At 40.1% G+C, this 26,814-nt stretch overlaps 2 protein-coding genes across 2 annotated transcripts; one reads left to right on the top strand and one right to left on the bottom strand.

Moving 5' to 3' along the window:
• Positions 1-585: 585 nt before the first annotated feature.
• Positions 586-18,792, top strand: TMEM220 (transmembrane protein 220; the record flags this gene model as incomplete). The annotated part of the gene is made up of 5 exons (XM_014549819.1): positions 586-627; positions 3,581-3,641; positions 5,279-5,402; positions 6,888-6,947; positions 17,629-18,792. Coding segments are annotated over 5 exons (420 nt in total), but the record flags the coding sequence as incomplete, so codon positions are not given.
• Positions 18,793-19,016: 224 nt separating this feature from the next.
• Positions 19,017-26,299, bottom strand: ADPRM (ADP-ribose/CDP-alcohol diphosphatase, manganese-dependent). Its single transcript, XM_005878820.2, has 4 exons — positions 26,222-26,299; positions 25,517-26,134; positions 24,553-24,669; positions 19,017-21,591 (listed from the first exon to the last, which is right to left on the bottom strand). The coding sequence occupies exons 2-4, from the start codon at positions 26,115-26,117 to the stop codon at positions 21,275-21,277; spliced, it is 1,035 nt and encodes a 344-aa protein (XP_005878882.1). The 5' UTR covers positions 26,118-26,134; positions 26,222-26,299; the 3' UTR covers positions 19,017-21,274.
• Positions 26,300-26,814: the final 515 nt, after the last annotated feature.

Below are 26,814 nucleotides of genomic sequence, written 5' to 3'. Positions count from 1 at the left end.
CCGGCCTGCGTGTAGACCCACAAGCAGCAGGGAGGCAGAGGAGGCCCGCTCAGGTGGAGGACGGGCATTGGGTGCTGTGCTTCGGGAACCCCCTGGCCGCCCCCACCTAAGACACGGGTGTGTGTGTTCCTATGACCGCATCCCACCCCTCCCTTGCTCACATGCTGGAAGGAGCTGGATCAGTGTCACTTTGGAGGGACCAGCGGCCCGGCACCTTTCTCAGTATCCGGCCAGTGGATGAGACTGAACCATTTCAGGACCCGGGAACAAACCCTTAGAGCCTGATGAGGCCTTCGTGTCCCCACAGGCCCCTCCTCATGCTCTCCTGGTTCCTGGAGACGGGCGGGCCCGGAACAATACTCCTAGGACCTAGGGGGTCTCCGTGTCAGAGTTCCTTTGCGGTTCTTCACAAAAATGTGTGGGCTGGAGACCGCCTGCTGTGCTCAGCCAGAAGCCCTTCGCCCATCTGCTCTGCTCGGCTGTGTCTTCCTCCCGTTTAGTGTCCTCGGTGCCCACTGGGCGGCTGTGGCCGCGTCTGCCAGGTAACACATGACTGAGACTGGAACCTGACAGTGTGTCTGATGTTTTGGATTCCAGGTGAATGATCCGGACGCAGAACTCTGGGTGGTGAGTATGAGCTGCTGTCCCGCATCTGAAAGCGCTGTGGACTGCAGCGAACACACAGTATTGTCCATTTGCCACCACCCCCCCACGTTGTGTACTTACAGACTAGAAATCAAATCCTTTGTAAGCTCTTTCCCCTACAATATCAGGGGGAAATGGGTCCGAGTGATAAGGTACGGGGTGTGTGAACTCAGAATTTCCCACAGACATCGGGGTCTTCCAGCAGTATTCCCTTTGAATGAAATGGTCCCTACTTCATCTTACTCATGAGGCATACTTATATCAAGAAGCACGCAGGTGAAAATAATAGAAAACCTGACAGCATCAGGTTATAAAAATACAGAATTTCTCATTGAAAAGAAGTGTAGAGGCTGCTACTTAACGGTCAACGGCATCATCAGGGGCCTGGGCTTTCTCTTTTGTCTGCTCCTCAATGTGTGCTCTAGCCTCTCATGTTTACAGAATGGCTGCTGCGGCTCCCACATCTCATCCCCAGACAAGAGCATCCCATGTAGGAAGCAGCAAGGCAAGAGCAAAAGGAGTGTTTGTCCTGTGCTTTCTGCCCTTCGATCCGGGAAGGCTATTTAGTTTGTACACACAAATATGGCTTATGGGCTGGGATCCATTCGGATTAGTCAGCATCTAGGCCTGTTGGTTGTTAAGTACTTTAAGCATCAGCTTGGCCCCTACACTTTCCATTTCAGTGCTGGAATGTGACCACCCTTTGCTGCCAAAAGGGGCTGGGAAAACAAGCAGGCTTTTCCATTCTTCCAGTGGCCAGGGGACAAGGGAGGCAGTATCAGGAATGACTGCCAAGGGACTCAATGACGATAGGCTGAGTTAAACTAGATATTGTAAAATAATATTATGATACCTTAGTTTAAAACATCCACCAACAGAAAAAGACTGTTAAGATGGGTTCTACTGAGTTATTATTTATACTGTGCATTGTTTTTACTTGTTACTAAAAACAACTATTTTTAGTCTCTCTGCCCTCCAAAAATATCTCATTCAAGATAGAGAAAATAATTTAAATAAGGATTGACATGGCACAATGGCCATGGGAAACAATTACTTAATTTTAAGGGTTATTTTGTTCACATGTTTGCAATATACTAAAATAAGATCTTACTTTACTCTGTTAGTCACAAAAACGTGATATATTTGAGTGCTCATTTTAAAAATCTCTGCCAAACATTTCTTACAGAAAGCACAAAGAAATACTGTACAGCCTGTGTGTGTTAAATTTCTCTCCCTCTCAGTGGCTAAGCCATGAGGTTTTGCAGAGTGGGGAACCAACCCCTCACTGCTCTAAGTGTGGTCTTTGGAACAGCAGCAGCACCTCCCCTGGGAGCTTATTAGAGAAGCAGAATCTTGGGTCCGACCCCAGAACTTAGAATCAGACCTACATTTTAATAAGATTTCCAGTAATTCACATGCACATTAAAGTAGGGGAAGCACTGGTCTAGCCCTCAGGAGCATGACTGCCCACCTGTGAGAGATGACCTGACTCCACATTGGCTAATACACCAGTAATCATTAAGGAGGGAGTAGGAAAGACAAACAGAATCAGTATAATCTAGACCAGCGGTTCTCAACCTTCCTAATGCTGCGACCCTTTAATACAGTTCCTTATGTTGTGGTGACCCCCAATTTCATTGTTACAAATTGAACATAATTAAAGCATAGTGATTAATCACAAAAACAATATGTAATTATATATGTGTTTTCCGATGGTCTTAGGTGACCCCTGTGAAAGGGTCGTTCGACCCCCAAAGGGGTCGCGACCCACAGGTTGAGAACTGCTGATCTAGATGCTCTCTCTCCAGGGTCAAGACAGACATGTTTTCAGTGTCAGCAAATCACTTAAAAACGTACAGCTCTGACAACTTCTAAATAAACTAAACGTTCTGATGTAAGGATCGCAATTAATGTAGTGAAGCAACTACGTTTCTGGGAAAACCCATGTTTTTATACACCCACCAGCTCCTTACTTGTCCTGGGAAAGACCACATTTCTTATACACCCACCATCTCCTTACTTGTCCTGGGAAAGACCACGTTTCTTATACACCCACCATCTCCTTACTTGCCCTCTTCCCGCAGCACACGTGCAGTAGCAGGTCTGGCCAGTCTGCTTGCTATGAATGAGGCTTGCAGATAGGGCCCCTTCAGGGCCAGTCTTCCAAACTCCAAACCAACTTATCATCAGTTTCTAAGATGAAGAGCCTGGTCTTGTTGGGCACATCTGATTGGCCGTTAGGAAACTTTCTGTGGACTCACTTGCAGAGATGGAATGTTGGGCTGGATGGTCCATGGTGCCAGACCCAGCAGGGCCACCTAGCTGATTATGGCTCCTCCTGCCCTACTTGTCAAAGAGCATTTTCTTTAATGCACATGGGGAAGGGCCATTTGGGCATGGATGTTGCTTGGGAGAGATTAGGAGGTCAGTGTGTCTTGAGACCCAGACTCTGCTCAATGCTAGAGCTCAAAAATGAATAAACCTTTCCTGGTATTGCCTACGATCTAGGACAGTGATGGCGAACCTATGACATGCGTGTCAGAGGTGACACGCGAACTCATTTTTTTGGTTGATTTTTCTTTGTTAAATGGCATTTAAATATATAAAATAAATATCAAAAATATAAATCTTTGTTTTACTATGGTTGCAAATATCAAAAAATTTCTATATGTGACACGGCACCAGAATTAAGTTAGGGTTTTTCAAAATGCTGACACACCGAGCTCAAAAGGTTCGCCATCACTGATCTAGGTGGAAGGGAGATAACATTACAACCTGACATGGTAAGTGCCATAAAAACAGAGGTTACTGCTGAAACCTACAGTAAATCGTGGACTGTGATGGCCACTGATGTCTTTCTTGACTTCAGTACTTCTGAACATCTATGTTGGACATACTTCTTAACCCACATGACTTCCTCTCTTTGTGCTTACAGGTTGTGTATATGATTCCTGCAGTGCTGACCTTGCTTGTTGGACTTAACCCTCTTGTCACAGGTATGAACCTTAGATTCTGAATAGCGATACTTAAAAAAATGCTTGTGAATGAATGAATGAAAAACAGAGGTTTTTCATATATTTATATTCCAAGTGGGTATACATGTAAAAATTCACTCAAAATAGCTGGTTTGTATTGCCCAAAGCAGCAGTTCTCAACCTGTGGGTCGTGACCCCTTTGGGGGTCGAACAACCCTTTCACAGGGGTCGCCTAAGACCATCAGAAAACACATATATAATTACATATTGTTTTTGTGATTAATCACTATGCTTTAATTATGTTCAATTTGTAACAATGAAAATACATCCTGCATATCAGATATTTACATTACGATTCATAACAGTAGCAAAATTACAGTTATAAAGTACAATGAAAATAATTTTATGGTTGGGGGTCACCACAACATGAGGAACTATATTAAAGGGTCGCGGCATTAGGAAGGTTGAGAACCACTGGCCCAAAGGGTACCTTCCTCAATTATGGGCAAAATGTAGCTGCTTTGCCTTTGTTAAAAATTATATATATTTTTATTGATTCCAGAGAGGAAGGGAAAGAGAGAGATAGAAACATCAATGATGAGAATCATTGATCAGCTGCCTCCTGCACACCCCCCACTGGGGATCGAGCCCAAAACCTGGGCATGTGCCCTTGACCGGAATTGAACCTGGGACCTTTCAGTCCGCAGGCCAATGCTCTATCCACTGAGCCAAACTGGCTAGGGCTGCTTTGCCTTTTATGGCCCTAAAACGCTCAACAAACCTTAAGTTGGACAATTTTATACTATAAAGCAGTGCCTTAGAAAAAATACATTATTTACTATCATTTTCTTATTAATGGGGAATATTATCCTGCAAGTTATTCTTTACTTTCTTTAAAACAGCTTCTGCTAGTAGGGCTTGGAAGTTGTCAGGGCCTCAGAATAAAGACTGGTGGGGAAAACTCCTGTCCCCAGGTACATGGGCTCCTTGTATAGGCCCCTAGGGCTCTGTCTATATCTTTAAAGTGTGTTAGGGCTCCAGTCATTGCAAGCAAGGAAAACAACTAAACTCAAATGGGCTCCAAGCTAAAAAGTAGATGTACTGGGATACTTTACTGACAAGGCAAAGGGTGCTGGCTTCAGGCACTGGGCTCAGAATTTAAACTTCTCTACTCTCAGTTCCATCGATTGCACTGACTTCAGTCTTGAGCTCCACGTGGTAGCCGACAGCGCCAAGTTCACGTCTTCACTACACTAAGTCCCACAGAAGATAGAACCACCTTCCCTGATGTCGTCACTGGATTCTCAAGAATTAAGTTGTTGGCCCTGATTTGTCATCTGTTGATTCTGAGCTAAACTTCTGTCACTAACAAATGAAACACATTGATTGACCTAGCTTAGGTCCACGTGGCCGGGAGTGTGGGAAGGGTGGATTTTCAAGGAAAAGAAGGGCAGTCATCACAGGAAAAGGAGTGCTGGACAACAAAAATAATAAATGCCCACCTAAGTTTATAATTATGGCTTTAACTTCCATGATGTCCCTCAAAACCAAACCAAACCAAACCCAGCCTTTCCCGAGTGCTTTGTCTGAAAGCAGACAACAGCGAAGCACACACAGACCATTTTTCTCTGGAAGGTGATTCCGTGATTTGCTTTCAGGTAACCTCATTTGGAAGAGTGTCTCCGCAGTACACGTGTTCTTTTGCGTGGTGTGGGCTGCCAGCTTGGCATACCACCTCATGCTTCATGCACAGTGGAATGTCTTACACGAGGAAGAAGGCAGGTGAGCACTGACCTTTGCTCTCTGGGAGAGGTGGGAAGGAGGAAATCTGATCCTTCTCAACACCTTATCTGTGCATGTCTCCACCTACACCATGAAAAGCAGGGACGGGGTCATCGCCATTACAAGCTGAAGAAACTGAAGAAATAATGGAACCAGCACTCACACGCAGCACCATCTAGCCCACCCTGTGATCACTTCCCCAGGCAGCACCGCATATTACATTACCGTCAGGCAGTGGACCTTGGCCCCTTACAATAAGCAAAGATAACAGTCCAGTCTAATCAGGTGAAAACTCCCATCAGCACTGATTCAGTTCTGGGCCAAGCCAGAATCTTATCTACAAGTGTGATCAGCCACCTCAGAGGTCAGCCTGGTTCAGCTTGGCCCCGGCATATCTCCTGTCATCTCCCTCATCTCCCTGTCACGGACATTCATTCTTTTTTTTTTATTATTTAATATATTTTATTGATTTTTTTACAGAGAGGAAGGGAGAGGAATAGAGAGTTAGAAACATCGATGAGAGAGAAACATCGATCAGCTGCCTCCTGCACAGCCCCTACTGGGGATGTGCCCGCAACCAAGGTACATGCCCTTGACCAGAATCGAACCTGGGCCCCTTCAGTCCGCAGGCCGATGCTCTATCCACTGAGCCAAACCGGTTAGGGTAACGGACATTCATTCTTATCTGCTCTCCCTTTGCTGCCTCCCACCCTTGACATCCTGGCCTAATAGCCGGGTTGCTTTACGTTTTATCCCATTGCTAACATCTGCAATACGAAGATTTAGAGACCTTTGAGTATCACTGGTGAGGTACTGCTATGTTATAGGTCCTAGTCCTTGGAAAGCTGGATCAGGTTGGGTCAATGGGAATGTAAACCAAATGCGTTGAATCACCTCCACCCACTTGATGCCTACAAGGTATGGCGAACTCAAAGTGGGGCTTCCAGTGGTACTGTGGCCAAACACAATTATTTTCTATTCTATGAAAAAAATAAGTGCTTTTAACATATTTCTAGCATTAGTCGGGCTCACTAAAAATCATTTATCTTCATGAAGATGTGGCCTGATCTCTGCAACATGTGCTCAAACCATTTGTGCTCAACCTAACACCCAGCACTCTAAGACAATGTAAAAAGAATACCTGATCAAGTTGAAATTTTCTTGGTTGTAGTCTTCTGCCCAGTGACATGAAGTGATTTAGCTGTGTTTCTGTTTTATTGGTTTTGTTGTTGTTGTTCTCTTCTATGTTGGGGAACAGTCATGGAGTTCATATCTGCTTTATAAAATGGAATTTATTTTTACATAGGGATTTAACGGAGAAAAAAGTAATTTTTAAATCATACCAGACTTGAAAAATATTCTATAGATGCTATATCTTGGGGGAAGCCATTCAATAATCAGAAATCATGTGTCATGGAGATAATGGGGTGATATGCATCTCCCTTGCGGCCATGTCACAAAGATGAAATGTATGCTATTTTATAGGGAGCTGTTTGGTCTGGTGATTATCGCAACATGGATGAGTCTATGCCACAGTTCATCAAAGTAAGTTTTCAAATCAGATGTGTTCAAGGTTGATCAGTTCAAGTAGGTTAGTGAGAATATTGAAACACAAATAAACACAGTAATCTTTTGAAATAAAAATGTCCTTCCCTAAGGAAAACTAATAGTTGAGTCAAAGTTTCATGATCATTAATCATGAATACCAGTTTCCTACATGGCCCAGTGTAATCATATGGAGTTGCCAGCATAAAGGTGTTCTTCAGGAAGAAGGAAAAATGATCTCAGAGGGAATCTTGGAAATTTAGGAAAGAATGAAGAGCAAATTTTAAAAAAGTGTGAGTATATATAAATGAATATTAACTTTATAAAACAATAATAATGATATTTTGTGGGCTTAAACATATAAAGAATAAAAATGCATGACAAGCATAGCATATGTTAGAAGGGGATAAATGAAGGTACTGTGTTCTAAGATCCTTAAATTATCTAGGAAGTAGTACCAATTTATATTAGACTTTGATAAGTCAAGAATTCATGTGGTAATCCTTAGGGTAACCACTAGAAGAAAAAAAATGATTATAGAGGTCAGGAAAAGAGAAGGGAAAAGGATAGAACAGATGGGAAAATAGGAAGCAGATGTTTAGAGAAACCCAAGTATATGAGAAGTCACATTAAATGTAAATGTTCCAAATATTCCAATTAAGAGTTCAAGATTTTCAAAGTGGATAAAAAGATTAAAAACCCACTAAACACTGCTTATAAAATTCACCCGTTAAGTATATAGATACAGAAAGATTGAAAGTCAAAAGATGGAAAAAATACACTATCCAAATACCAATCAAATGAAAGTTAGTACATCAATTTTAAAAGTAGACTTTAAGGGCAGCATTACAGAAAAAGGACTTTTTGCTGATTAAAATTTTTATTTTATTTTAAAATATTCAAACATATACAAAATCAGAGAGATTAATAAACATAGTGAATTAGATGTACCTATCAACTAGCTTAAACGATTTTTTTTAAATTAAATCTTTATTGTTCAGATTACATTTGTTCCTCTTTTTTTTCCCCCATAGCTCCCCTCCTCCCAGTTCCCGCCGTCCAGTTTCTTCCCGCATCTCCCATTCCCCTTTCCCCCCCAAGAATAGTCAGTCCATTCCCTTTCTATGTCCCTGATTCATTATAATCACCAGTTCATTCTGTACATCAGATTATTTATTCACTTGGTTCTTAGATTCACTTGTTGATAGATGCATGTTTGTTGTTCACAATTTGTATCTTTACCTTTTTCTTCTTCCTCTTCTTAAAGGATACCTTTCAGCATTTCGTATAATACTGGTTTAGTGGTGATGAACTCCTTTAGCTTTTCCTTATCTGTGAAGCTCTTTATCTGACCTTCAATTCTGAATGATAGCTTTGCTGGATAAAGTAATCTTGGTTGTAGGTTCTTGGTATTCATCACTTTGAATATTTCTTGCCATTCCCTTCTGGCCTGCCAAGTTTCTGTTGAGAAATCAGCTGACAGTCGTATGGGTATTCCCTTGTAGGTAATTGAGTCTCTTTCTCTTGCTGCTTTTAAGATTCTCTCTTTGTCTTTTGCTCTTGGCATTTTAATTATGATGTGTCTTGGTGTGGTCCTCTTTGGATTCCTTTTGTTTGGGGTTCTCTGCGCTTCTTGGACCTGTAAGTCCATTTCTTTCACCAGGTGGGGGAAGTTTTCTGCCATTATTTCTTCAAATAGGTTTTCAATATCTTGCTGTCTCTCATCTTCTGGCACCCCTATTATTCTGATGTTGGTACGCTTGAAGCTGTCCCAGAGGCTCCTTACACTATCTTCGTATTTTCGGATTCTTTTTTCATTTTGCTTTTCCGGTTGGGTGTTTTTTGCTTCTTCGCATTTCAAATCTTTGACTTGATTCTTGCGCTCCTCTGGTCTGCTATTGGGTGTCTGTATAATATTCTTTATTTCAGTCCGTGTATGCTTAATTTCTAGTTGGTTCTTTATCATAGCATCGAGGGTCTCATTAGTTTTCGTGACTCTCTCCTCAAGTTTATTGACAGCTTCTAGCACATTTTTGCAAGCCCTCAAAATTGCGATTTTTAGCTCTATATCCTCCATTTCTGTCATGTTTTTTTGTCTCCGCATTTTTTATGCTTTCTTGGTGCACCCCCTAGTGGTCTTTGTGCGCAGTCTTGTTCTAGTTGAGCCTTGATTGTTGTAGTTAATACTAGAGGGATTTGACCACCAGGCCGACTGGCTGTGTGAATCAGCTGTGTCTGCCGCGGAAAACTTCTGTCCTCTGGGGAGGTGCTAATCTAGCCTTTGCCTGAGGCGATCCGGCAAATGGCTCTGCGCAGGGCTTGGGCGGGGCGGGCTCAACAGGGCGGGCGGAGGGAGCCGTTATGGTGCCCTCAGTCCTGTTCCCAGAGGCTCTGCTTCTCAGAACCCCCGGAACCGCTGCAAACCTCGGAGGGAAAGCTGCCTTCCAACTGATGCCAGACACTCCCGCTTCTCCCGTTTGGGTCCGAGTCCCCAGCGATTCGCCCGTATCTGGAGCTCAGAGTCTGAGACTCCCCCCTGACCGAAAACGACAACCGCGCTCTCAGCCACCAGCCCGCTTTGCGCGCGCACCTCCGCACCTGAGTTTTTTCCACACTGCGCCTCCTCTGAGCCTCGGTGTGCTGTTATTTTTCCTTCTAGTTGAAGAATCTCTCCTCAGCCAGCCTTCCTGTGGTTCTGGGTGATGTCCGTTCCGTCTTTTAGTTGTATTTTTGAAGTGGTTGTTTGCGGCAGCAAACTCTGGTGTTTACCTATGCCGCCATCTTGGTTTCCTCTCAAACGATTTTCAATATATGTCCAGTCTTGTTTCATCTATATCACTGTCCTCTCCACACTTACCTTGAAATAAATGAGACATATTGTTTTATCTGTAAATATTTCAGTATGTATCCTTAAAAGCACTTAAAAAAATAACCACTCTACCATCATCACACGCAAAAATTAAAAAAATAATTCTTCAAAACTGAGTTTTCCATTCAATGTTTATATTTCCCCAACTGTCCTGTAAATGCCTGCTCCTCTGTGCTCTATATTTCCAATAAATTGGTGATTAGATCTAGAGGCCTGGCCAGATTCTGGTATTATTACTATTACTACTAAGCAAAACTACTTCATAGGTGGTATTATGTACTTCCATCATAATATACATAATGCCTAGCTGTTTCTTTGTAATGTTAATAGTCTTTGTGATTATTGCCTAAGCCCATTAATTCGAGTTGCAAATACTGCTATTCTAATTATACCATTCCTTGATTATTAGTTGGAAAACTTCTATAAAGAGAAACTTCCACTTATCAATTCTTTGAGATATAGCTCATAAGAGGAAAAGGAAAAAAAGGAATTCTTAATTTACCAGTTATCAAAATAATGAGTCTTTCATGCCTGAGCATCTTCCAATAGTGACCAATGTTCTGTTAGTAGTGTTATTATAAAGTCATGGGTTTCAACATAGTTTATGTTTTTTCAGTCCATGGAAGTTATCAAGTTATTGATGCTTTAGCTGTCCATCTTCAACCAGTGGCACTTATTCAGGTTTGGATCCTGAGTTCTTTTTGACATAATCATAGTAATTTTTGCTTTTTGGTATGACAAAATGTTCCAAGATAATGTACATTTTAAGCCCCAGACCTGGAACCAACCATTTTAAGCCCCAGACCTGGAATCAACCATTTTCCAAAAAAGCCCTGGTTATTTTTGGTAGGTAATGGTATTTAGAGGTCACAATCCAGGCATAAGCAGTGCTTGTTGCTACTGGATTGGTCGATTGTTCTATTTAGTGGACAGAGCTAGGAAATTCTCATCTATGTGTAATGTATATATATTATACATATAAAGATAATCTATAATAATAAAAGCATAATATGCAAATCAACCGAATGACTGAATAGCAGAACGACGGTCCAGACAACCCTCTGGATAACCACGCTATGACATGCACTGGTGCCAGGCTTGCCAAGGCAGGTGCAATGCGATTGGTCAGGGGGCCCTGCCATAGCCCCACGATCGCCCCGCAGAGTGAGGCGTAGGACGCTGGCAGGGTAATCGATGGCGGGGTGGCGGGGGAGCTCCATGATCACCCCAAAGAGGGAGGCACAGGCTGCCCTCTGCGTGTTGATCAATCTTGGAGCCCTGACCAGGTGGGTGGAGCCTCCCTCTGCTGGGCGATTGATCGTGGAGCAGAGGCCCAGGCCACGCAGCCTAGGCTACCTGGCCCTGGGCTGGCGGTGCTGCAGCGGGTGGGCGGGGACTCCCTCTGAGCGGTGATCAATCTGGGGACCCCGCAGAGGGAGGCCCAGGCCACCCGGCCGGTATCCACAGGGGGAGACCCAGGCCAGCCAAGCAATCGCACCCCATGCCTGTCACCACAGAGGAAGGCAATGGATGGCGGGGGAGAGGGGACATCACCACACAGATGGCAAGCAGTGGCAGCCATGGGGGCAGGTCCAGCTGCCGGCAGCCGGGGGAAGGAAAGCCCCGATAGGCCCTGATTGCTGGCCAGGCCTAGGGACCCTACCTGAAGGGTCCCGGATTGTGAGAGGGCGCAGGCAGGGCTGAGGGACACTCCCCCGCCCCACTACACACACACCCCTGTGCACGAATTTTGTGCACAGGGCCTCTAGTTTTACATATATACTTAAAAATATCTTATGTGTTCCTACTAATCCCAGCAATTCAAATTCAAGAACACAGATTTTCATTTAACCTCATCAGCAATCTTACATCTATATTTCCTTTTAATCATGTCAAAAATCTCATCTCAACTAAAATACAGAAAAACTTCCTGAATAATCAATGGAAAAATTGCAGGAGAGAACCCTGACACCTGAGGACCGAAAGAGGAGATTGCATAGAGACTATTCTAAAAAAAAAAAAAAAATCTCATCTCAATATCCTCAACATAACTCATTTGACTTAACCCACAATACAAACACAACCTCAGAATAACAATATGATTACTAAAGATTTTTTTGGAGTATTTTTGTTTTGTTTTGAAACAGCCCTCTAAGGGATGTATATTCAAATTGCTTGAGATAGTTACTCTATGTACTAACCCTAACAAGGGAATACAGTTAATTTCACTTTCATTTCTAGGGATAACTTTATTAAAAATATATTTTGTTTATAATATAAAGTATCTACATGGTCCCAGAGTCAAATCTACAAAACAAAGTATATTCAAAGACCTCTAGCTTCTTAGTTCCTCAACCCTATACTCTCCTTTTGTCTACAGGTAAAACTTTTTTTCAATTTTATGGTTTATCCTTCCATGGTTTCTTAATGGAGCAAATATGTGCATTTATTTGTATTACTGCTTATCTTAGAGAATTATACAATGTCCTCTCTGATTTTTCCATCACTATATGCTAAAGATCACTCAGTAGTAAATACAGACTTTCCTTATCTGCTGATAGGTCCAGAGTATCCAATATTTTGCTGTTAAATAGAATTCTAAGACTATATTGTCAAAATTTTGAATTTTTATTAATTACTAGAGGCCCGGTGCACAAAAATTGCCCTCAGCCCGGCCTGTGCCCTCTTTTAGTCTGGGACTTCTCAGGGGATGTCCACCTGCTGGCTTAGGCCTGCTCCCTGGGGGATCAGGCCTAAGCTGGCAGTCAGACATCCCTCTGGCAGCCCGGGAGCCCTCGGCCCAGTGGGGACCCTCACCCCATGGAGGTTTGTCAAGTCTGGGTGAGGGGCTGATGGCTGTTTGCAGGCTGGTCAAGCCCCCCCCTCCCAGTGGGGACCCTCACCCCATGGAGGTTTGTCAAGTCTGGGTGAGGGGCTGATGGCTGTTTGCAGGCTGGTCAAGCCCCCCCCTCCCAGTGGGGACCCTCACCCCATGGAGGTTTGTCAAGTCTGGGTGAGGGGCTGATGGCTGTTTGCAGGCTGGTCAAGCCCCCCCCTCCCAGTGGGGACCCTCACCCCATGGAGGTTTGTCAAGTCTGGGTGAGGGGCTGATGGCTGTTTGCAGACTGGCCACACCCCCTTCAGGGTGGGGTGGTCCTGCTGGGGTGCCTGCCAGCCTGGGTAAGGGGCTGAGGGCCGTTTTCAGGCTGGCCACACCTCCTTCAGGGTGGGGGTCCCCACTGGGGTGCCTGGCCAGCCTGGGTGAGGGGCTGATGGCTGTTTGCAGGCTGGTCAAGCCCCCCAGTGGGAACCCTCACCCCATGGGTGTGTGGCCAGCCTGGGTGAGGGGCTGAGGGCCGTTTTCAGGCTGCCCACAGCCCCTTCAGAGTGGGGGAGTCCCGCTGGGGTGCCTGGCCAGCCTGGGTGAGGAGCTTATGGCCGTTTTCAGGGTGTATTTATCTTCTATAATTGAAACTGCTGGGGGCAACCAAGCCTCCTGCTCGCTCCAGCTCCGTGGCCGCCGCCATCTTAGTTGGGTTAATTTGCATACTCGCTCCTGATTGGCTTGTGGGCGTGACTTGAGCATAGCAAAGGGTTGGTTAATTTGCATGTTTCTCTTTTATTATATAGGACCGTTTAGAAATAGTTTTATTTATTTTTTAAATACATGTTTATTGATTTCGGAGAGGAAGGGATAGAAACATCAATGATGAGAGAGAAACATTGATAGGCTACCTCCTGCAAACCCCCTACTGGAGATTGAGCCTGCCACCCAGGCATGTGCCCTTGACCGGAATCAAACCCAGGACCCTTCAGTCCACATGCCGACACTCTATCCACTGAGCCAAACCAGTTAGAGTGAGAAATGGGTAGTTTTAATTTGCATTATGAACAAAGGTGAGCATATTTGCATTTGATTGAGCCATTTGCATTTTTCATATAAAATATTGGTTCATCTCTGAGAAATATAGGTTTAATCTCTAAAGTTGTTATTCTCTATTTTTAGAAGCCCTTTATATACTATGGCTATTAACATTTTGTGATATAAGCTGAAAGTTTTTCTTTTGCAGTCTCTTATCATCCTTTTACTTTGCCATGAAAATGCTTTGCTTTTAAAGTAACCAAATATATCGATCGTTCCCCTTATTGCTTTTGGATTTGGAGTCATAGGAAACCTTTCTTTCTTCTAAAGTATAGTAAATTTTCTTCTAATACATGTATAGTTTCATTTTTACATTTAAATCTTTGATCTAAAGTGTCCCAAAAAGTGTATACACACTTTGAATTATTATAAAGTCAGTTTATTAATATACAGTTCATTTTCTAAATTTAAAAGACTCTATAGCAGTGGTTCTCAACCTGTGGGTAACAACCCCTTTGGGGGTTGAACGACCCTTTCACAGGGGTCGCCTAAGACCATCGGAAAACACATATATAATTACATATCGTTTTTGTGATTAATCACTATGCTTTAATTATGTTCAATTTGTAACAATGAAATTGGGGGTCATCACAACATGAGGAACTGTATTAAAGGGTTGCGGCATTAGGAAGGTTGAGAACCACTGCTCTATAGAAATGAATAATTGTTTTTGTCAATGCCTATTTTCAAACTGATGACCATTCTGGTCCAGGCACTGCCTAAATGTGAAGCAAAGGAATAGCAAACATCAAGAATCATTTTGCTCAGTATTTGTGCACCCTCAATTCATCAACTGTTGCTGGTTTTTGTACCATAAACTTTATCCTTTATGTATCTCAATAAAAAAGTCTGGTGAATAAACTTTGTTCAAAGCTTAGTCTGGCTTCATCCAGTATTTCAAATCAGTTAAACCTGAAAAGGAGTGAAAATTAAGTGAGTTATCAGCTGTCAAGTGTGTATACATTTTTTGGGGGGGCGGGGAACACAGGGTGTTTGAATAATTATAAAAGATAGTGTTTGTACTTCAACTGCATTTTCAAACTTCTAGTAGCATTTTAGGATGAATTTCTTTGTTCAAAGCTTAGTCTGGCTAAAAAGAAAGAAACATCAATTGAGCTATCAGCTGTTAAAGTGTGTGTACATGTTTTTGGGACATGTATTTAGAATTTATCCTAGTGTGATTCTATAAAGAATTTATCCAACATTGTCTTTTTTTCCTTTTGGCTATCTGGTGATCTCAACACCACATATTATTTGGATTTAAGATGCCAAAGAAAGACACTTTTTAATGACTAAAAATTCATTAAATCAGGAAGTATAATAAACCATTATATCAGATAATAAGAATTCTAAATTTGTATAAAACTAATAACATAGCCTCAAAATAGATAAAACAAAAATTGACAGAATAAAGAGAAACATTGAAAAATTGACAATCATCTTCGGAGACTTTCAGTCACTAATAGTACAAGAAAACAAAAACTGATGATACAATTTGAGTTACACAATAAGAAACCTCACCTAATGGATGTACACAGAACACTAGCATCAAGAATGACAGAATTCACATTCTTCTCAAATACACATTGAATATTTACAAAAAGATTGGATGTTGAGCCATGAAAGAAGACCCAAAAAATGTAAGAGAATGTTCTTTCACCACAGCTAGAAATTAAGCTAGAAATCATTAACAAATAATTAGATAATTATCGTATATTTGGAAATTAGGAAATACACTTCCAAATAATATTTGGGTAAAAGAAATTACATGGACTTTAGTAGATACTTTGGACACAATGGAGTACTATATATTAAAATTTGTGTAATGCAGCTAAAAATCATGCTTAGAGAGAAAATTATAGCCTAAACACATATATTTAAAAAACAGAAAAGGGTACAATAAGCTAAGCTTCCAAAAACTTAGGAATTCCCCAATTCAAGAAGTTATAAAAAGAACATCAAATTAAACCTAAAGAAACAAGAAGAAAATAAACATAAAAGCAGAAACCAATGAAACATAAAAGAAAGGATTAAGTAGGTCCATATTCATTCTCTGAAATGATTTATAACATTAGTAAGCCCTGGCAAAATAATAACACTGAGAGCAAAGAAGAACAGGCACAAATAACCAATAGCAGGAATGAAAAACAGAACGTTACTATACGGTATAACAGATATTGCAAAACGCTTAAGTGGGTAGTATGAACAATTTTTTTGCCAATAAGTTTGAAAATGTAGGCAAAAATGGACAAATTCATTAAAAAAATACAATTTACCAAAAGTGACAGAAGAAGTACTCAGAACAGTCCCATAAATATTAAAGAAATTGAGTCCATAATTAAAATTTTTCCTAAAAGAAAACTTAGACCAAATGGCCTACCTGGAGAATTCTACCTAACATTTAAGGAAGAAATAACGTCAAACTTCAACAAAGTCTTCCAGAGAACAGTAAAAGAAGAAACACTTTCCAATTTGTTTTATTAGGGCAGAATATTCATGATACTAAAATTGATAATACAAAAACAAAAGGAAGTTACATGGCAATCTCACGACCACAGGTGGAAAAATGTTAAACAAAACATTAACAAATTAAATCTTGCAATATATAACTCAACCACCAAGTTGTGTTTATTCTTGGAATACAGATGGTTTTAATATTTAAAAAGGTACAAATGCTTTCTACATTAACAGAATAAAAGAAAACAATCTTCTCAATCTATACAAAAAGAGCATTTGATAAAATTCAATACCCATTCATAGTAAGGGCTCTTGGGAAATAGGCATCCAAGGGAAGTAACATGATAAAGGGTATCTATGCCAAAGCATGATACATAATAGTGAGCAGGTGAAACTTTCCTTCTGAGATCAGGAATGAGCTGAGGTTAGTCACTATTGATGCTTCTACTGAGCATTGTTCTAGCTGTTGTCCTAACCAGTATAATAAGGCAAGAAGAAGAAGGCTCAAAGATTGAGAAGGAAAAATTAAATGCTCATTATTTATGGTGACATGATTGCATACATAGAAAATAAAAAAGAATCTAAAAAGTTATTTGTATAAATGACTTTAACATGATTGCTTGATACTAGGTCAATATACTAAAATCAACTGTACTTTTGTCAGCAAGTAACAAAATAGTAACACAAAGTTAACATTTATAATAACATAAAAAATTAACTTCCTAGGACTAAATCTAATAGAGATGCAAAATATCTCTACACAAAACTATAAAATATTATAGGAGAAATGAAAGACCTAAATATTAAAATAAGGAAGACCTAAATAATTATCCAGTGGCAGTATAGGCTAAAATCTATTACTGGCAAAAGGATAAATTAATGAAACAAAATAGAATCTAGAAAGAGATCCATCCATACACAGACCCTTGACTTATGACACAGTGGCGCTGCAGGGTAGCAAAGAAAGGCAGTCTTCAATGAACAGCGCTGGAGCAACTGAATAGCATAAGGGAAAAAAGTGAAACAACCCTCACCTTACAACTTTCACAAAAATCAATTCCAGGTGGATTATAGATCTAATGTGAAAATAAAACTTAGAAAAGATAACTTAATATTTTCCAAACCTGTGGGAAGTTTTCTTAAACAGGACACAAAAATCATTATGAAAAGATAAATTTTAACAATCATTTCAGTTCCTCCAATAATTATCTAAGACATCGAGTGGGAAAAGCTATTTGCAACACATGTAAACAACCAGGATTTGCATTAAGAATATATAAATGCATAAGATCAGTAAGTTATAGTTCAGTATTTTTAAAAAAGGATCATACTAAAAATGATGTATTTTACCAAATTCTATCTTTATACTTGTTTCCAATGTAATCTACAATTTTATTGGATTTTTATTTATAATAATTTTTGTGTCTTTATAGGAATCCAGTTGGAAGAATTCAGTTGGTCGTTGCCACTGTAATTGCTCTTTTCCCATTTACTGCATGGCTCTACATATATATTAACAAGGATATGCGTTCCTCCTGGCCAACTCACTGCAAGACAGTCATTTAAATGAAGAATCCTGTTCTCAAAATGAGAATATTCAATTTTTATAAACATGGATTTTATTTTTTTAATCCCAGGAATTTTTTAAGGCTGACTACAGGGTTGGATGGGACTAGTAAGAGACGGGGTCTGACATCCTATTGTGTCATCATAGTGTAGTACAAAAGGCAGTTGAAAAAAAGTTAAGAAATATGAATTCTAACTCAGCTGCCTCACTATCTATGTGACTTGGGAAATATAAAAAACCTCCTGGTGGTTATTTCTTTATCTATAAACCAGGATTAAAACTAGATCTACTTATAAAGTTGGAAGGATCAAACTAGATATTATGAGAGCACTCTGAAAATATAAAGTGCTTACAAAGGGCTACTATGCATGATTAAAATACAGGGAAGCGGGGCTTGGTTAGTATGACAGAAATAGAGGTTCAAGAGGGGACTGTCTCCCTGACCTAATCTCATTACATTTGTACAGTGCCATGAACTAAATGAGGACCCCAGATGAAACAAATAAGCAAGCATGTCTTGGAAAGAAAGGAAAATTAGATAAAGGAATTTGGAACCAAAAAGGAAACAATATCAATTACACTGTAAATAAAAATAAGACTGAAATCTATACACATTTGAAAAAAATGAATTTCAAAAGTAACCCTGGGGTGAGACCATGTTAGAGCTGTCCTCTCCAATACCGCAGCCACCAGCCACGTGTGCACTGAGCACTTGAAATGTGTCTAGACGGAGGACGTTTTCTTTTCCATTTTAATTTAAAAACGTATCAATTCAGCTATTAGAAAACTTACAATGTTTGGAACACTTGTTTTAAGCATGCTTGGAGTAAGTATGTGAACCTACTGCAAATTTTATATCTAAATATAGATCAAGTATTTCCAATGAAGTTAGTGTCCAAATGGATGGGTTGAAGTATAATATATATACTAGATTTTAAAGACATAGTATAATAAATATAAAATTTTTATATTGATTACATGTTGAAATATTTTAGATATATTGGGGTAAATAAAACGTATTGGAAGTTGATTTTATCTGTTTCTATTTACTGTTTTAACTCTTTTTTTTATTGCTTAAAATATTACAAAGAGTAGTACATTTGTCTTTTTATTTTTCCCCTTGACCTTCCCCCAGCCTCTATTTACTGTTTTAAATGTGCCTGCTAAAATACTTTATTCATGAGGCTCGCATTATATTTCTGCTGGTCAATGCTGTTTATATGGCAACTTTTTCACATGGGCTACTCAAGACACCATTTCATGAGATGTAGGAAATATTTCACTCAAAAAGTATTAGCACCAATCATAACTCAGGAGAGTGAAAATGAGCCTGGTAGTTTGTCTCTATTCTTATAACCTTAAATACAATTTAAGTATTCTATAAATGTTTGTTAAAGGAGGTATACACAATGGCCTCGGGATAGTCAGAAATTCTTGATCAAGATTTAGATAAGGTAAAAGTGGAAAAAATCTAGTTGACATTATAGCGATTAAAGTGAAATTTACTTTAAGGATTTCAGTGTTCCAATGTGCATTTAGTCTGTATAGCAGTTATGGCTTTTATACCTCTTTTTGTATAATTATTAAGGTCATACATGAGGAAATAGACTTACTTGCAAATTCTATATAGAACCTACCCATCCTCCAAGTTATGCTTGATTCTGTGCTTAAAAGATAATAATGTTCCACTTTGAAAAAAAAATAATGTCCAAGATACACGTTCATCCTATCTGCATCTCCCACATCACACTGAATATGTGAGTTTATAGCTCCTTTTAAATCTCCGTAAGTATATATAAGGAACTAACTTTTGGTAGAGTACTGCCTTTAGAAAAGAGCATTACTGAAATTACTTTTAAACTCTACTTTTCAATTGAAGCATTACTAGTAAGTTTAATATTTCTACTATCAAAACATGTCTTCTCACCCCCAATTTTCTTTCTTCCCACTGAGACTTTTGTACACCAGCCTCTCATCATCTACTGCCCGGACTGAAACACGAATCTAATCATATATGGCCCAGCTCAGGAACCTGGGGTTCTCACACTGTGTGGCAAGATAAGTTTGAACTCTGGGCTGGTCATTCAAGGCTTTTCTGCACACAGCCATAGCCTAACCTTTTCCTGCTTTATTACTCAGCACCTTTCGGCGAATCGTGGTATCATTACTTGCATCTCCTAAACTCAGCATATCCTTCAATGCCTCTGCTTATGCTATTCTGTTTACTTGAAATGCACTTCCACACCCATTTAAACCTTTCTTCAAGTCATCCCTAATCCTTTCAAGCAACATGAAATTCCTGCTCCATATTCCCAGTCCTTTCTTCACACACTTGTATGTAGGGGTCTGTTTCCTCACCATTATAGAGTTGGTTACTGCAGGGAGTACATCAGTCACCTCGGAGGTAGGCTGGATAATGCCCCTCAAAGATACCCAGGCCCTAATCTCCCGGACCTGGGAATGTTACCTTAGATAGCAAAATGGAGCATGGCCCTAACAACAGCTTGATCCCAGCCCAGTGAAAATAACTTCTGACTTTTGACTCCAGAACTGTTAAGAGAACAAATATGTTACTTAAACCACCAAGTTTGTGGTGATTTGTCACCACAGTCATAGAAAACAAATACACCTGTACTGCCTAGGTAAGGGGTTGGGCAGGCACACTCATGTTGATCAGCATTGGTTGATCCCTTACTGTTTTTAAGCCCTTAATCAAACCTTCTCTACACTCCAAACAGTCCCCATTTGCCATATAGTGTTTCTGCAAATAAGCCTTAGCATGTGTGACAACTGAATTGAACACGTCCCATTTATCTACGAAGGGAGTTAAGGGTGAATTCATTTAGCTGCTGTCTATCCTTATGCAGCTCTAGCTGGTGGCCCAAACAGACCCCAGAAACAGGCACACAGCTGCACTGGCCACATAACTTCTCTGAAGGCCCTTCTTATAGCCTCACACGAGAGGCACACATCACTTATGGGAATGGGAGCACCATTCATTCATTCACCTGTGGAGTAACATGACAGTTTTGGTCTACAAAATAGGAACACAAGCTTATAAAAATATAATATGATGGCTATTCTGAGCAAAAAAATGTCCAAAGTTCATTTGCACAGGATGGTTAAAAGGAAAAGCTTTACCTGAGCTGCTTTTTATTATGAATTTTAAGTTACATAGCTAGTAAATGAGCATATTCTCCTCGTAAAAAAAATTTTAAAAGTCTCAGGTAAGGCTAAAATAAAGTCTGTTTTGAGGACTATACCCCACCCCCACCCTGCCCGGTCTCCTCCCTGGTTCATTCATGGCACTTTTATTCATTTTCTTTCCAATTTTTAGCACTGGATATAGTTCCAAAATGACTTCAGAATGTCTTATGAGCAAAACACTGAAGCCATATAATACATTTTGTTACACCAACAGAACACTAAACAACGAGGCTGAGGAGTTAGGGGTGGGGTAGCAGAGCACAAACATGAAGCTAAGTCTCCTCTTTCTATATGGATAAAATAAATCAGACTAAAAGTGGAAAAGGTTTTTCCTTCCTGTAATTCATAATTCTGTCTGTAACTCGGCCACTCCCTTTCAACATCATTTTGTCGGGATAGACATAAATCGTGCCAAAAGCCTGGCTGTCCGGAGCTGTTTCAATGACTCCTTCCACGTTGATGTGGTGCACACCAAAAGGATCCTCAGAGTAGCCACCATCATGGGTGTGACCGGCGAAGAAACACACCACACACTCATGAGACCAAATGACTGCGAGGGCGTCTCTGTAATTCCAGGCCAGGCACACAGAGTCAGAGGCCTCTGGGTAAATGGGAAGATGACCTGTTAGTTAAAGAGAAGAGTTGTGAGCCAATTAGGATACACCAGTTTCACCAAAATAAATGGCTAAAAACGAGTACTCAGGAAAACAATGTGCATTGCTCCTTCATTATGGGCTGAGACCAGCGAGAATTCACATACATGAAGAATGAGGTAATCTATAGCCAGGAGTCTGGAGCATAAAGGAGGGTGAGATAGTTCACATGCAAGGGCAGAGGCCACAGCAGAGACAGAAGCCCTGCGAGTCCCAGGATGTACACACGTCAAGGGAGACTGCGGCAACCCGCACAGGGCAGTCTGCAAAGGCAGTAGAATCAGGCCAGTGCTGTGCTGGAGTCCAGCCTCTGACTTCCGAAAGTATAGACATGTTACATACACACACAGAGGTACTCTTAGATAAAAGATAGCTTAGGGATGGACCAGTGAATAATATGTCATTTTTCTAAACACTCAATGTTTTATAAAGAACTGATTTATGCCCCTTTAAACACTTCCAGGAGAACAAGGTAGCCATAGCCATTTTAGAGATGAGAAAACTAGGCGAAAGTGGGAATATTCATACTAGGTCCCACAGGAGATATGTGGAAGTAGATGCCAAGACGTAAATGAGGCCACATCCTACATCAGGCCACATTTCACTCTGAAGGACAGATACAATAAATAGCTCATTGGTCTTTGCTTCTTCCCACTAATTCTGTTACTATTTTTATTCTGAATATTTTTATTCTGCTTAATATCTACTACTTTTGTATAAAAAGGGGGGCTAATAGTGCACACCTGTCCACACACATACACTCAGCCCCTCGTTAAGATGTGACAAGGGCTAAGGGTCCAAAGAGGCCATGTGACTTTCCGGATCTAGATGCCACACTGGACGCACCTATCAAATCCCTGTAGCGCTGGACACAATTAGTTGCTGGAAACTAGTGTTTTCTGGAAACACCTGGCTCCCAGGACAGTACCAATCCTCCCAGTTTCCCTCCAACCTCAAGGCTACTGATTCTCACTCTCCTTTGCCAGCTCCTCATTTCCCCAGTATCTTATTAGGAGTGCCTGAATGCTTGGTTTGTGGGCTTCACTTCTGTCTACACCTAAAGACTTGGTGATCTCTTAGCAATGTCCATAGTTTTAAATATCATCCGTATTCTTTCAACTTCCACATTTATACAGCTAGCTCAAACCTCTATTCTGAATTTCAGATTCATTATTACTCAACATCTCTGCTCATGTGTAACAGGCACCTGAAAGTTAATCTTTTCAACCTTGAACTCCTGAGCTCTCCACCCAAAGCCCCCATCCTGCTGCAGTGTTCCATATTCCAGCTAACAGCAATTCTGTCTTCCAACTTCATGGCCAAAACTCTAGAATTAGGCAAAATGACATGTGAGTAGCCAAAAGGGAAGTGTAAAAGCAAACAAAAAGAAAATTTTGATTAGTCATTTTAAACTTTGATAAAGAAAACCCAAGGCACTGAGTTAAAGGTTTGTTCATCCAGTTTCTAAGCTTACAGGAAAACAGGAGAAATTTTAGAGACTGATAATATAGATAAGTGCACTGACATAAATACAATGAGAAGATAGGATAGTGTAGGAAAGGGGCTGGGATACAAAACATGGACTCTCTAGCCTCAATTCTGTCAGGAGCTGAGGGATTTTAGCTATGTTGTTTAATCTCTTTTGGTTCAGTTTCTTTATCTTTAAAATTAAAAGGTCTGACTATATGTTCTCTAGGTCCCTTTTAGCGCCAGTATTCTCTAAAGCAGGGGTGGGGAACGTCCAGCCCACAAAATCACTTGGTCTGGCCCTGTCAAGGCATTAGGGGTGAGTTAATTAAATGTCTGACCAAATATAGCAGGCTAATTTTTAAGTTGATAATTTTGTATGGCCCGGGAATGATGTTATAAATATCTAAATGGCCCTTGGCAGAACAAAGGTTCCCCATGCCTCTAAAGTCACAAGTACAACCTAACAGCGAAGAAGAGACAAGTCAAGAAGTCTCAGTTTTTGAGACCACTCATTGTAAAGCCAAAATAGTGTCACATCATGCCAATAACCCCTGAGGGTCCCTTACATTTTCCAAGCCTTGAATGATATTTGATGGTAGCAGAAACACCCTTAACTCCATCTACATGTTTTTACTACATCAATGAAAGATAATAAGTAAAAACTATATTGATAGAAACCTCATTTTATATCAATTACCTGAGCAGCCTATCATTTTCTTCACAATTTCATTTGATGCAATATTGAGAAAACTGCAGTTTGTAGGTTCGACATATGCCCAATCAAAGTTCACAGATGTAAGAGCCAGAATGGCATTCTATCCTTGTGACCCTTAGTCCATGTTCTTACCCATTATGCCACATCAATTTGATCCCTAAAACAAGGGATATAATCTCAGCCCCCCAACCAAGTATACCAGCCACAATGCAAATCCCAAGTCAGTTCTTTGTATATACATACATGTGCACACAGCCAATGCATGTACTGTAAGCACCTTCAGATTCCTAAATCTCTGATGGCAGCATGTCTGTCAAAAACGATTCTAAATAAAAACAATAATCACGTAAGTGCTCACTGCCAGTTGTATCTCTAACACTTGTCCCTGTTACTTCGGCTTTGCTTTCATCCAGGCAGCAGGGCCAGAGGTGTGGTAGGGGACCTCGACTGAATTTTTCATTTAAATATTACTATGTAAATTGATCCCATTTGGAGAAATTCTACTATGAAACCTAAAAGGCCAATTCACAGGCTCTAGTATTTGGCAAGATGTTTTTGTTACTTTACAATTCAATTCTTCCCTGACTCAACCTTAAATGTTAATCTCATACTTAGATTGTTTTTCAATTTAAACTAAGCATTCATTTTACTGAAAGAGGATATCACAACATGTTATTAGTATGCTTTAAAATTTAATTTCCCATTCTCTAAAATGCTAGTATACACAAATCATTTAAATACTTACTCACGATCACCACCTTTTCTTGGTTTGTGTCAGAGAATGTAAGGACTTCATTCAACCAGTTCAGTTGTTCTTGGCTGAATCCTCCATTAAACTGGACAAACTGAGGCTCAGAAAGTCCTAAAATAAATTCTGTAAGTTAGATCCACCAAATACAATTTTCTCATCATTAGGGCATTTTAACTTAGCTAATATGGGTAACTTATACTTCTCTTTAGGAACATTTGGCAGCAATCGACTTAAAACAGGAAACCACAAGAATTTAGAATATACAAATAAATCACACTGTACCAGTATCTTGCTCCTAGTCTTGACACTCCTCTGCTTATTTCACTAGCTTCCTGTTACACTGAAAATAAATTAGACTCTTAACTGTCCACAGGGTTCCTGCAAAATCATCCTGCACACTGGCCCTTCCCTGCGTTCAAGAATGCCAGTCTTCACTATGCTTAGTGCCTCTGCATTTGTTTATCCCTCTGTCACAAATACTCTATCCAAGGTTGACTCCCTCCTGTCATTTAGATTTCAGCTTAAATGTTTTCTCCTTGGAAAGGCTATCTCTGACCACCTAAACTAAAACAGTCCTCTCTCAATCATACTTCATTTTCTTGGTAGCATATATCATTGTGGAAATAATCTTGTTACGATTTCATTTATTATTTGTCCTACTTTTCTTGTTCCTTCCACTGTACCCATTAAAAAAGTGATATTGTCAATACTGCTTACAGTCCTAAATAGCTAAGCTCTAGAAAAAGTGCTCAGCCCAGAACAATCATTCAGATATTTAAATAAATCTTCAACCAACACAGCAACCAATCCATGTGCCATGAGGCTTGTGAGAAATCCTGACCCTGAACAACAGTGACAATATACTTTTACCTTAGTCATCCATCTTCCTGCCGAATAAAAGGTAGCTGAAGAATTTAAAGACAATGTATTAGACTCTCAGCTCAAAGGAATAATTCACCTTGAGGACTATTCAATTCCATATTTGGATTGTGCTCCTTCAGCATCTTCAGACACTGCTGGTATTTTGGAGAGGACTGGTCCACGCCCAAGACACTCAAGTCATAAGAATCGAGTAAAATGAACCGGAATTTAGGGAATGGAACAAAATGGTAAGCGTAAAAACTCCCCGTAGGCACAGTTTCAGGATGGTGTTCAATCTGGTCTTCTAGAAACTTTGTGTTCAGTTTAGAGTTTGTTAAATAGTCTCTGCTGAAGTTATAGAATTCATGATTTCCCCACGTGTGATGAACTGGGACTTTAAGCCTTTGGAACACGTTCATAACAAGTTCTAGTGACTTTTCTGATGCTTTATACTGCGCATTGTAGCCATCAATGATATCTCCAAGCTGAAGGACACAGCAGGGTGGACTGCTTTCTCTATTCCAGTGTTCAATAGCACCCTGCAAGTGAAGAAGACTGTGTCTGTAGTATCTTCTTCTGGTTCTTTGGTAATTATAGCCATCTTCTAAGTTAGCATATTGAATATCTGCTATAACTCCAAAGGAGAAGAGATGTTCTGAACTCTCACTTACGGCTCCAGGACTGGGCTTGTCATCCATAACCTCTGAACAGATTTCTAAATAAAGTATAAAAGATAACTCAGTTATAAACATCTTAATCTCCTAAATGGTAAAGTGGATATTAAACTTAATAGTTGACTCACTAGGTAGCTTGGTATAGACTCTATAGAGGAAAGTGCCTGGGCTTTAGAGTCTTAGGTCCAAATTACCAAGACCTTGAAATGCTTCAGTTTTCTTATCTGTAAAATAGAGAATAACCTGTATTCTTTAGAAGGGTATTAATTTACACGAGTATTATTCTATTAATGAATAGGCATTCTAATTCTAGCCAAGTCAAAATCAAATCTGGAATAATCTGTAATTTTTATGAAATATACACTAATTTTAAACAGGCACCTTCTTCTAATAATTCTATAAAAATTTCAGGATTTTTTGAAAGTCATACATTATACTCATTCATTGTACTTTATATATTAAATTCCTGCTGTGGGTTATTTTGTGTCTTTCTTGGTGGGTAAGTTTCTCATTTTTTATCTGGGATAAAAGGGTAAAGATATGAGAATAATAATTTAAACAAAAAAATCTGGCACAAAAACTATGTATGACATTGATGTGACTATTTTCACTTAAAAATTTTTTTAAAAAATATATTTTTATTGATTTCAGAGAGGAAGGGTGACAGAAAGATAGAAACAGCAATGATAAGAGAGTCATTGATTGGCTGTCTCCTGCACGC

The sequence above is a fragment of the Myotis brandtii genome, unplaced genomic scaffold, assembly GCF_000412655.1.
Source record: "Myotis brandtii unplaced genomic scaffold, ASM41265v1 scaffold573, whole genome shotgun sequence".
In the NCBI taxonomy this organism is placed as follows: Eukaryota; Metazoa; Chordata; class Mammalia; order Chiroptera; family Vespertilionidae; genus Myotis; species Myotis brandtii.
Note: the sequence above shows the minus strand (reverse complement) of the source record. Positions and strands in the feature narration are given on the sequence as shown.

Bases quoted from the DNA above. Each gene is read 5' to 3' on its own strand.
- ADPRM (XM_005878820.2), bottom strand. From the start codon at position 26,117: ATGGATGACAAGCCCAGTCCTGGAGCCGTAAGTGAGAGTTCAGAACAT. The intron at 24,670-25,516 runs GTGAATTATTCC...AATTTATTTTAG, and splicing joins GGAATTGAATAGTCCTCAAG to GACTTTCTGAGCCTCAGTTT. The intron at 21,592-24,552 runs GTAAGTATTTAA...TTTAACTAACAG, and splicing joins AGAAAAGGTGGTGATCGTGA to GTCATCTTCCCATTTACCCA.